Source organism: Pimephales promelas, chromosome 18 (genome assembly GCF_988280905.1).
Source record: "Pimephales promelas chromosome 18, fPimPro1.hap1.1, whole genome shotgun sequence".
Lineage (NCBI taxonomy): Eukaryota > Metazoa > Chordata > Actinopteri > Cypriniformes > Leuciscidae > Pimephales > Pimephales promelas.
Genome location: NC_142786.1, coordinates 31,707,519 through 31,720,613, shown reverse-complemented (window position 1 = coordinate 31,720,613; position 13,095 = coordinate 31,707,519). Strand labels below are relative to the sequence as shown.

General features: G+C 35.4%; 1 protein-coding gene across 1 annotated transcript in view; it reads left to right on the top strand.

Annotated features, from left to right (window-relative positions):
* Positions 1-2,256: 2,256 nt before the first annotated feature.
* Positions 2,257-13,095, top strand: part of ctdp1 (CTD phosphatase 1) — an 84,022-nt gene continuing 73,183 nt past the window's right edge. The window contains exons 1-7 of the mRNA XM_039680874.2: positions 2,257-2,873; positions 4,285-4,368; positions 4,566-4,659; positions 5,692-5,820; positions 7,557-7,707; positions 9,499-9,589; positions 11,955-12,121. Coding sequence (XP_039536808.2) covers positions 2,602-2,873; positions 4,285-4,368; positions 4,566-4,659; positions 5,692-5,820; positions 7,557-7,707; positions 9,499-9,589; positions 11,955-12,121 — 988 coding nt within the window. The 5' untranslated portion in view covers positions 2,257-2,601. The remainder of the gene's footprint in view (positions 2,874-4,284; positions 4,369-4,565; positions 4,660-5,691; positions 5,821-7,556; positions 7,708-9,498; positions 9,590-11,954; positions 12,122-13,095) is intronic.

The window sequence follows — 13,095 nt, the reverse complement described above, 5'->3', positions numbered from 1 at the left end:
TCTTCTACTTCTGTAGTTTTCTTCTATAAACGAGGTGCATTGCCGCCATCTTCTGGACTGTAGTTTACACGAGAAAAAATAAAATAAAATAAAAAAATCTAAATTCTATTTGCAAGCTGAGTTTCTTTCAGAAAGATCATAACTTCCTTAAGTCCAGTCTGGGGTGTTCGTAGCCATTTAATCTTGTGTGCCCTATTCTCAACCTTGTAAGCATATTTTCCTTTGCCGTCTCAGATTACTGTACTTTTTAACTGTATGTATCCTGCCACATTTTGTTAACAGTATCTTTAATGATAACTTTAATTTCTGATTTACTAAGTGAAACTTGTAAATATGTTCTGCCTTCAGGGCTTCATTTGCTAACTTATCCATCTTTTCATTTCCCTCAATACCCACATGTGCTGCAACCCAAATAAACTTAATCTAAGAAATTAATTGATTTTTTTCTTCTAAAAGATCTTGCCTATATTGATTTTCCACTCTGAATACTTGACAGGAAGGAAATGGAATTTGGACAGATGACTTGGAATGGAAATGGAATTTGAAAGAGCCTGTGACATCATCATTCATGTGACAGTTTTTGCAAAAACTTAAGCATTCAAATTTAATAAACAACTAAATAAAAATAAAATAAAAATAGCATACAGAAATAAAATGCTAAATATTTTTTTTTTTACATGAAGTGCAGTGTATGCCTTTAATTAAAGGGACAGTACACAGAATTACATAAATATATAAAGAAAACTACATACTCACATCAAGTAAGTTAAAGCTGCAGTCTGTAGCTTTTTTGGGTTTAAAATGATCCAAAATACATATTTGAGAAAAAACATAACCAATACATATACTATATACATCAAATACATGTTCAACGCCATCTGCTTGCCGTAAAGCAGATGGCGTTGAACATGTATTTGAATTTCAATTCAAATACATGTTGAACATATATTTGAATTTTTGAATTTCAATTCAAAACGGTAAGCTTGTAATAATGTTTTAACGTGGGGTTAGTTGCAACACACTTGTTTTTAAAAACTTCCACACATGCTGGCATGATAAAACTTGGTGTATTTACTAGTTGCAATTTCAAAACTATTTAGAGAAAAAATTGCACCAAAATTCGGAAATCTTTGTAAGATATAACTGAACATTATACTGTAGTTATTTAATGCTTCGCTAACTAGCAGAAGAGAAGACACTAGCAGGGTTTAAACCCCAGTTGTGCAGTTGTTGTCACATGTGCCCCTATTAGAAATAATAAAGACTGAGAGTCAATGTTCAGAAATGATTAGCTGTGTTTTCAGGTGTTTGTTGTCAAACTCAAAAATTAGTATATTTTTAATTATTAAAAAATGCCATTATTTTATATGAAAAAGTAAAAAACAAAAACAAAAAAAAAAAACAATTTTATTGAGAAAATATTTTTGTGTATATTTTTTGATTAGATGAGATAGCATTTTAAGTTGTCATATGGTGATGTTACAATTGGCCCCTCACATGTTACAATGTACCCCACCTATGGGGCATGTTGTCACATTTCACTTCCATTATTTCAGGGTAAATCAAGAAAAAAAAGTATACAGTGTATTAATAAAACAAAACCACATAATTTTTGTAGACATGTGGTAAATTAATATGGGGAAAGTAGATTTACACAAATTGACAAAAATTGTTATGTTGTGCCCCGCTCTCCCCGTAAAGATATCGAACAGAGATGGCGACGAAGAGGAAAAATTGCGGACTGCAGCTTTAAGGAAAGATGTCTAGATGCATTTTTTTTTACTTTGGAGCCACTTTTCCCCAGTTCTTCATAAGATTTGCATTATAAGAACCGCAACACTTGTATTGATTAAAAGAAGGGTGCACCTTAAAGGCACCGCTGTGAATAAAACTCTGCCATATACATTAAAAGATATAACAGATCAAGATGCCTTCCTCTTCGATCATATTTTGAATAATTGATTAAGTGGTGATGTAAATCCCGCTTTGAAATTCAACCCAAGTAAAAAAAACGTGAAATATAAGCGTTAACCCCAAACTAAAATGTTTAGAGTAGACGTTGCGATGACGCGCTGCTTAATCCCTTGACAGATGGCATGATCATGATATTTCATCAGATTACATCACAAAGCAGGGGTTTGCCTGTCTCAAAAGGGGGAGGGATACATAAATACAGTTTGGTAGTGGTACAAATGCTCAAATCAGATTTACTTTGAACCACCAGTTTGATATGACTCTGTGTAATTTAAAAAAAAATTGTATTTAAAATACTAATATACGTAAATAAATGTTATTAGTGTATTATACAGATTAGACACTAATATGAATGTAGTTTTAGATTAAGAGTCGTATTATATTTATGATGAAGAGTGATAAAGTCTCCCGGAAGTGGAAGAAATCTCGCTCGTGCAGCAGCCTTGTGTTTCCTGTTTACGGGCGGGAAGAGTGAACCTGCGCTTCAGCCTGTCCTGCGTTACAGATCGTTTTCATCGCATTGTCGTCCTGCACGTCTCTGGATTATTTTAGAGATTTTTACTTCTTTTATTAATTGTCAGTTCGCTGCGGTCCGCCGCGTGTGTGTGGCTGAAGTGTGAAGCTGCGATGGAGGAGTCGGTAGACTCCGGCGGTGCGGCACCAGAGGGCCCCACGGTGCAGGTGACGGAGATCCGCTACCCCGCTGGAGCGCGTCCCTTGCGGCTGCTCGAGTGGAAGGTGAAACCCGGAGCTCGGGTGAACGTTGACTCTGTCATCGCGGTTTGTGCGCCTATAACCGCCGAAAGCGAGTCGAGAGCGCCCGAGAGGAAGCTGAAGTCTGACCGCGCTGGAGTTGTGCGGGAACTGTGCTGTCAACTCGGGCAGGTCATTGCGCCTGGGTAAGTCGCGCTCTATTGGGCATCACACACCACGATTTAACAGTTGACATATCGTTTAACGTTCAAATTTGCTGCCTTTGCTCATTAGCTGAGCGTGCTCGCGCAAAGCTAAGTGGCACGCGCACTGGCGCTCACGCTGGGCTCGTGACAGCAGCAGTTAAACTTCCATGCGTACAGTATAAACACGTTTAATGACATATAAAGGTGTTGGAAGTGACAAATTGTTCGTATTATCTGACATATACCACTTTACGCCACAGCGTTCTTGAGAGATTTTAAGCTCTAATATAGCCCTAAGCTCTGTAAACAGCAAAACAAGAGTTGGGGGAGCGGCCCGCCCTTTTTAGCCAATCAGAAACTTTCTCTGTCAGTCAATCATCTCGTGCGTCGTTTTGTTGCTGCCGTCGGATTGGCTGACAGGAATTTAGAAGGCGGGGCTTTGGAAGAGGGTGTGTCGTTGAACGCATGCAGGCGGAATAATTCAACCAAGTCTAGTAGTGGAATAGAAACGTGTTTGCTCAACTTTCAATGGTTTATTGCAGAAAATTTTAAGTTTGTGGGAGTAACTACCCCCTTATATAAAAATGAGTTGTCTCATCATGTCTATTATTAGATTCAAATGGTGTCTTTAGAATGTTTTTGTGTTTTCGTTTTACTTTTAAAACATTAATACTAAAAGTATAGCTGAGAGAAATACAAAACATGCCTCGATAAACACAAAACTTAATACAAATACAACATATTCGAATAGCAAAACATAACTACTATTTAAATAAATACATAAAAAGATAAAGAGCAGAAAAATCTTACACAATCATCAAAATACACGGCTAAATGATTACACAGCTTACAGTATTTTTTTTGTTGCGCATATCTTACGTTTTAAGGATTTTTAAAGATGATCACCACAACAACAACAACAAAACAAACCAAAAATTGGCCAAAACCACAATGTTATTAACCAAAAATTCAACATCACAGTTTAAAGACTGCCTTCTCCAATAGCCTATGACTGACTAGCAGTTAGGTGATGGTTCATGGGTGTGATTTTATGCCTATTATTGAGTATTATTATTATTATTTTTTAATGTAACGAGTCCTTCGATCCAGCTTACATTATTTAAATATAATTAATGTGTTTTTGATTGCCTCTTTAACAGTAGAGGGTGCTGCGACCATTAAACATTGGTCGAACGTTTTTGTTTTGTTTTGTTTTTTACTAAAAATGAGCTTTTTTATAAAAACAGTTTGCGCTGGAATTTGAAGAGAAACAAGTCCATTGAGTGGAATCTCACCATAATGATGCATATAGAGTTTTGATTTTACTTCTTAACAAGCATAATCTATGTGTATAAAGTGCATTTATTGTACCTGTATTGTTTATTTCTACACATTTTTATCTTTTTGGCAGGGGTGTGATAGCAAAAGTGGAAGAATGCAGTCATCCCGTCGTAATGAAGGGCTTGTGTGCAGAATGTGGCCAGGACTTAACACAGTGAGTCTACCTCTTGTTTTTGCACTGTTAATGGTTTCTCTCCTCTTACCCTAAAAAAAGTGAAATGACGTTTGTCAGGTGACATTCAGAAGAAGCTGTTATTGTCTTTTCCTGTTTTTATCTGGTCTCGGCTCTCAGAGATGTTTTTAACTAGATGGTCCTGAAGATGCACTTACATTTTTTTTTCTGCCTTCCAGACTTCAGAGCAAGAACGGAAAGCAGCAGGTGCCCATCTCTACAGCGACCGTCTCCATGGTGCACAGTGTTCCCGAGCTGATGGTCAGCTCAGAGGTGAGTGAGTTTGCCACTTGTGAGGATGGAGATTCTGAAAAGTGTGTATAACCCCGGATCTCCACCAAGTGCGGAACGGTTGTGGATCGGTTCTGAGCTCCCCCGTCCTTCAATATCTACCAGGTCCGGATTTGTTGCGGAACGGCTGTGGCCATGACTGACAGCTGAAGTCACGAGGTCATCTGCTTTGAACATTGACTTTAATGGAAACCTATTGACTCCGCCGCCGTTCCGGAGCGAATCCGCAGCCGTTCCGCTGTTGGTTGAAATTGCCAGTTAGAGCTGTGTCTGTTAAACCTTTGACGAGTACGATCACAGCGAACATTCAAAACTGTTGGCACTACCGCTGACTGTCCACTCACAGAATTATATCTATATTACAATAATTCAAATTATTACATAAATTCTAGGATAAAAGTTTATAGTTCAGATGAAAACACTGATGTCTGTGGTAGCGATCTAAATCAAGTAAATCACCTTTTGAAAGTAACTTGAACAATTTATCAATTCCATCATTACACCAGTAGGTGGCGACAAGGGACTTAAAATTGTATTTATCATTGAATTATTCATTTAAGAGATTTGTTTAAAAATGCTCCATTCTCCAGTAAACAGGTGAAGTCTTTACTTTGAAAAAATATGGTTTCAATGAATTTTTGACTCCATAATTCAAATTAATAAAATATTGTTTATAGACTTCAGCAATAAACATTTAATCAGAACCTGTATTACATGCTATTTTGTTTCGTTGTCTATTCAGAATCGTGATCTCTTTTTTAAACAAAAACAAAAATCTCAATTTATCCAGAAATGTGCAGGTCTAGTTTTAAGCATTATGATTCAACACACTTTTTTGTTGCTATATTTGAGGCAATGACGTGCATCTAAATGCAGAAAGCTGGGTGTTGTAATAATGGCTTGTGAGGTCAAATCCATTTCAATGAGGCATAAAACAGTTTGTGAACTGAACCTTTACTTCGCACCATCAGTGTCCGGTGTTCATACTCTTTGTCCTTGTGTTTCTGTGAGCAGCAAGCAGAGCAGCTTGGCCGAGAGGACCAGCAAAGACTTCACAGGAACAGGAAGTTAGTGCTGATGGTGGATCTGGACCAAACGCTGATCCACACCACTGAACAGCACTGCCAGCGGATGTCCAACAAGGTAACAGTAAAAGATCTCATTAAACTAGCTATTTGTAAAAAAAAAAAAAAAAAAACTGTTTTCTATTTGAATATATTTTAAAATGCAATGTATTCCTCTGATGGCAAAGCTAAGTTTTCAGCATCATCATTACCCCAGTCATCAGTGGCAAGTGATCCTTCAGAAATCATTATATGCTGATTTTCTGCCCAAGAAAAATTTCTTGCTATGTACATGCTGCTTCATGTTTTTTGTGGAAACCATACTTTTAATTTTTCATTGAACTATGAATACTTTTTTTTCAGCAAAAATAGCTATTTATTTAAACTATAAATCTTTCATAATATTATAAATTAGGGCTGTGAAATGATTAATCACAACTAATCGCATCCAAAATCAAAGTTTGTGTTTACATAATATATGTGGGTGCACTGTGTATAATTATTTTATATATATAAATACACACACATTCATGTACTGTATATATTTAAGAAATGTCTTCATAGTGTATATAGATTTATATATAATTTATATTATATATAAATATAAATATTTTATATATAAATTATAATTCTTTCTTAAATATTGTGTGTATTTATGTATAAACAAAATAATTATACACAGTGCACCCACATATATTATGTAAACACAAACTTTTATTTTAGATGCGATTAATCATAATTAATTGTTTGACAACCCTATTATAAATGTAATTACTGTCCTTTTTGATCAATTGAAATAAATCTAGCTGATTGTAAACATTTAAAGACTTTGTTAAGCTTTGTAAAAGCATGAATAATAATACTCAGTATTTTATTTTTCATGGATCATGTACCATTTTAGCTGGTTTATAGTAGCATTGATTGTCTTTTGATTCATCCATTGATTTATTTTAAGGCATTAGTTTAATCCGCCATTGATGTTATGATGGCTTCAACAGATTTATTCACAGATTCGTTTTGTTTGAGTTTAACACTAACAACAGCAAAAGGAGAAAATACAGACAGCCGAATGGTTTTCTTTACACTTTTAAGTGATCTAATTTGCATGTTTCTTGTGCTTGTATCTAGAAGTGTTGCTGTGAAGAGCTTAAAAGCATTGATTGATTTCTTTTAAACGACTGCATCATGCTCCTTTCTTATCTGTCTTCCATTGTCGATTCATTCTTCTCGTAGGAGTTTATACTTTCATTCTGTCGGCGTGCATTCACTCAGTAGATCAGCTCAAACAAAGATCTATTTCAGATCTTTATACCCAACAATTACAAGACCATTAACTGAGCTATCAAAGGCTCTAAATGGTTTCCTCAAAGACGCAGTATGTCTTTGTGTCAGTGTGCTGCTTTTTTTAAATGAATGCTCCTAAAAGCCCCTGCTACTGGACAGGATTGAAATGCAGCAGAATATGTTTACAGTCTTGCTTTTCGCTCTAAAGCAGATGCTATACTGTTCTTTCATCAAAGAATCCTGAAAAAAAATATCACTGTTTCCATAAAAATATTAAGCAGCACGAGTGTTTTCAACATTGGTAATTATAAGAAATGTTTTTTGAGCTGCAAATCAGCCTATTAGAATGATTTCTGAAGGATCATGTGACACTGAAGACCCATCACAGGAATAAATTACATTTTAAAATATGTTTAATATGTTTAAATCGAATTATTATTTCATAGTTCTTTCAGGAACATAAAATAAAAAAAATCTTACAGACCCCAAACTTTTGAAAGGTTGTATATATTGTGTAATTTTCTGTTCCAGGGAATCTTTCATTTCCAGCTAGGACGAGGGGAGCCTATGCTTCATACACGACTGCGGCCTCACTGCAAAGACTTTCTAGAAAAGATCGCCAAACTCTATGAGCTGCACGTCTTCACCTTTGGCAGCCGTTTATACGCTCACACCATTGCAGGTACATTTCTAATGATGTGATGGACGCTGTACGGCTCAGTGCAAAGAAACCCCTAACCCTGAGTATTAAAGATCCCGTATTATGCCCCTTTTCACAAGATGCAAAATAAGTCTCTGATGTCCCCAAAATGTGTATGTGAAGTTTCAGCTCAAAATACCCAACAGATCATTTTTTTACAGCATGTTTAAATTGTCATTTTTGGGGGCTCAGAAAAACGTGCTGTTTTAGTGTGTGGTGTGCCCTTTAAATGCAAATGAGCTGCTGCTGCCGGCACAGGGGGCGGAGCTTCGTGAGCTCGTGCTCAGTCTCTCAGGACAATTTCATCTCACGGAATGACGATAATTTCGGAAACTCTCAGTAACGGTGTTCATTTCCAGTCGGACAATAATGCCTACAGAGTCAGAGTGCTGTATAGAGATGGAACAGGTATAGTTTAGTAGTTTAATTATGGTTATTATAACGTATTTGTCATCTGCTTGTATGTATCCATTATTTATTAATAGCCTACAAGTCTGCTGTTTCGGACCATGTCCGATTGATGATCAAACATACACTAATGAGTTTAATAAAGTTTATTGAACATCACACAAAAGATGAAGCGTCAGTTTTACTTCAGAAAAAGAGCTGAGTAACGTTAAGTTAAATTGAGGGAGTTGAGGGAGCGTTTCTGTTGGCGGAGGTTAGTCAAAAAACTGTTCTACTGACGTCATTAAAGAAGGAAGTAGAGGGATGTAGTCCAAACGGGCCGTTCGATGTAGGCTACTTCTGTTAAATAAAATATCTGCGTGGCATTGAACTTTGAGCTTTATCATTTTACAGATATTATTTATACTCTAACAACAACATTACACAATAACTAAAGTTTGAAACATGGGATCACTAAGAAACTTAGATGTGGAAACTGTCCTGCTCCATTTGTGCTACAAACATGCGGCTTGTTAAGAAGCAATCTCTGCGATCTATCTATGCGATCAGACTTTTTTAATTTTGAATGGTAAACATGCAAAACAGTCTTGTAACTCTTAGAGATTGAATTGTCTATGTCACCAGAATTGAATTCACTATGACACCAGGTGGCAGCATTTCTTCATATTCTCAGTATTTTTATTAGTTTGAGAAGTACATCGTTTGCTGAATATTTAGAGCAACAAATTGACAACAAACATGGAAAAGTGTCATCTGCATTCAGTGTCCCGTTAGCTGCGTTGGATAAAATCTGTTTACTAATGTTCCATTGTCTGGGCATCTAAATATGTTATAATGGCAATCATTATTTGTGATGTGTTAATTATTTTATCTAGATTTTATGGGACCTGTAGTTGGTATCTTTTGAGAGTGTACAGTTTGGTTTTAGTTCAGGTAGGATTTTGCTGAATTTATTTGGCACAGTAGATCACCTTTCTCTTTTTCAGGTGTATATACCTGAGTTGTAGTTCTCATATTTTAACAAGTTTTTGGCATCAGTACTTCCCATAAACCCATATTCTGTAGTCTTGTTGAGACACATCAGTAGATAAAACAGAAAAAAAGGAATGGGTCAACTTTTCTGATTTAAAGTGATTTATGTAGGAAGCGCACACAGGAGATTGAAAGCTTGTCAGCGCTGTCAACCTTTGGAAACATAAAAGCATTGATTTGTTTTATTTTTCCTTTTATTACAGCTGTAAATAGTCTCAATGCGGTCTGTGCGAAATCACTGTGTTTATAGCTCTGCTTCCAGCTCTAATTTACACTTTATCCTTTCCTCTCTCTTTCTCTCACTCATTCCACATTTTCTCTTTTAAAAAAAAGGTTTTTTAGACCCTGAAAAGAAACTCTTCTCACATCGGATCATGTCTAGAGATGAATGCATCGACCCCTACTCTAAGACTGGCAACCTCAGGTGAGGCATGTTTCACTCATTTCTTTTTTTTATTGACAAGTTTCACTCATTTCAGTCTTACACTTCCATTGTCTTTCTTGATATGAAGCATCATATTCTACTCATTTACACTACCGTTCAAAAGTTTGTCTTTTTGTCAAAAGAAATTCACTTTTGGTTGCACATTATTTTGAGGTTATGTTGTACTTAAACAAATCAATACCGAGTAATATTAACTAACTACATGTACTCACTATTGTATGTAAGCGTATTGCATTCACTTGAAGAAAAAATATCTCTACTCTATTTTTCTGAATTAATGAGTTAATTATCTCAGAATTACAAGATAATTTTTCATGGATTTCTTCTGCATTAAGAACAGAAAAACAAAGCAAAAACTTTTTTGCATGACAAATTATCTTGTAATTCTGATATAATTAACTCATTAATTCAGGAAAAAAAGAGCAAAAACTTTTTTCCATGAAAAATTCTCGTAATTCTGATATAATTAACTCGTTAATTCAGAAAAACAAAGCAAAAACGTTTTTTTCCATGAAAAATTATCTCGTAATTGCAAGTGAATGCAATACGCTTCCGTACTTTTGAGGTACAGTTAGGGTTTGTTTTAGGGTTAGTTACTTGTAATTATGGATAATTCACTGTTATTACTATACTGAAGTACATTTATAAAGTTAACATGTAACTACATCACCTTAAAATAAATTGTTACCAAACTTATTCAGCAAGGAAGCATTAAATTGTTCAACAATGACAGTAAAGGCATTTTTAATGTTAAATTTCTGTTTAAAATAAATGCTGTTCTTTTGAACTTTCAAGAAAAAAAAGGTCAGTTTTCACAAAAATATTAAGTTGCACTACTGTTTTCAACATTAATAATAACAATAAATGTTTCTTGAGCAGCAAATCAGCATATCAGAATGATTTCTGATGGATCATGTAATGATAACTTCCTGGAGTCACTGGAGTAATGATGCTGATCATCACACGAATAAATTACATTAGCATCCAAAGCATTCTGTGTCATCTGCAAGGACGAACAAATTAAATAATTTATAAATAATATTTATAATTTAGAAATAATAAATTAATTTATTAGAATAAAACACGAATAAATTACATTAGCATTCTTTCTTTCTCTTTTTATAAAAGCCAAGCATCCAAAGAGGGTTTCTTGTTAAGCATAAAACTTAGTCAACCTCATTTGAAAATGCTGGCAGTAATTTTCTTGACTCCAGCAGTGTGAACTAAAGTTCTCTGCACGAATGCACGTTCACTGAAGAGAACAGCTCTGACTCTTCCTAAGACTGCTTTCAAGCGCCGATATAAGGTGCAGTCTTGCAGACCCCTGCTTTTCACCCACATTATATTCATTGGGCACTGCGTGACGTAGTCATTTATGCCACATGATCATCTTAATGTCATATTCAAAGGAATTATATATTTTTTGAACCTTCAACCTTGCATTTTTAGGTTTTTCCCATCTTTCTGAAAATATATCCCATTTCTGTCAAGCATTCGTTTCTCATTTACATCCTTCATGTTATTTCCTTTGAGGTGAAACACTCCGTAAACCTTGGAAGCTAAATGTTGAACATTTTAATCATTAAATGTATACATACACTAATATTATATCATAGTATTATCCTGCTTTGATGATAAAAACATCTGAAGGGTTCCTGGCACAGACTGTTTTTTATTGTTTTAAGCTTTAACTACACTGCAGGAAATCCAGTTCACTTTCCTCATGACGGACTCTGGATATGTGTGGGCTTCATATGGAGCTTTTATACTGACCTTGAAGGAAGAACAGTTTTACAGATCTCCCTGTGTCATATAAAGACTTCAACTGCACACAGATTACTTTCTTTAGGTCGATAAACGTACAGAAGCCGAGTCTTTGCACCCAGTGCTTCGATTAGTGTGAATGGCTTTGTTTGCCATTTCAAAACTCAAGCTGTTAGAAAGATGTCCGTGGGCTGTTCAGATGTACCAGACATTTACAGATAAATCTATACTCATTATGGTGTGGCCCCAAACGTGTTTGAATGCTCAAGATACTTCAAAATGTCTGAATAACAAATGATCAAGGTATTTATTTGAAAGGGAGACTGCACAAAAATAATTTTTCAAGAAGAACAGAACTCATATAATCCACTAGAAATCACCTTGAGAAAAGTTAATTATCCAAAAAGTATTTGGACACACTATTTTTGGTATAATGTTAATGTTATAAAATGCTCATTGACATTTTGGTCTTGGCAGGCTGGCACTGTCTGGGTTCTGTTCATTTAGCCATAACTGACCACCAGCTGCTAAATGTGAGCATATCAAAATGTCAGTATAAAAACTGGTGTGCCTTTTGTAGAAATTTGTTCCCGTGTGGAGACTCCATGGTGTGCATCATAGACGATAGAGAGGATGTGTGGAAGTTCGCCCCCAACCTCATCACAGTGAAGAAATATATCTACTTCCAGGGCACCGGTGACATCAACGCCCCACCGGGCTCACGAGAGGCCCAGATGGCCAAAAAAGGTAATGTGACTCCATTTAACGAACTGCAAAATTACCCAAGTGACCTTCCCTAATGTCTTATTAGTCCATATAGGCTACCTTCTTAGACAGTATCCTAACCTAAAGTGACTTGTGACAAGAGCAACTCTGTACGGATAAAAGTACACTAAACAACCTGCTACTGTAGCGGAGCGGGCATGTAATTTTTTTATTATTATTAGACATCAAAAAGAATGTATAATAATTCAAATCATGTATTATTATTATTTTTTTTAAATATATAGATATATGAAAAAAATTCACACTAATTCTGTGTTTTTGCTGGTAATAAAATTAAGCCATAAAACACTAATTTTATCATAAACTTTTTGTCAAATAATGGGCTGCACAATGAGCTTTACTGTTAAAATTAAAACATGGATTATTCCTTAAATTCAGTTTTGTTTAAAAAATTCATCATTTATTCGTATTAGTGTTAAAGTATTATTACATGTGGACATTTCCTATTTCTACTGTACAACAGTAATATATTTCTGTCGAGTTAAACCGAACTTTTATTTTGACGGGTTGCCGTGAAGCCCTTTGGAGTTTCTGTGTGTTTGTCACTTTAACAGTCTATGGTTTGTCATGATGATCATCATGATGATAGTTTTACAAATGAAGCGGTTAAATGATCACAAAGTGACTTTCAGAGTGTATCTAGAGCCTGGAGAGGAAGTTCAATCATTTCTGTCTTCATGTAGGCAAAAAAACAGCGCAAGCGTCACACGTGTGTCTTCAGTGTATGTGTGTGTGGTAAATAAAACTGCGCGTCGGCTGCACCATACGATTCATATGAACAGGATTCGTATTTAAATAGTATTTGTGGTTTAATATTCACACACACTAGTCTATATCGCGATTTTTATTTCAAGTGTACTGAACCGCTTTCTATTTATTCCTCGAAAATATACAGTAAAATCCTTTTTTATGACTGGATTTCGTCAGCATTTTAG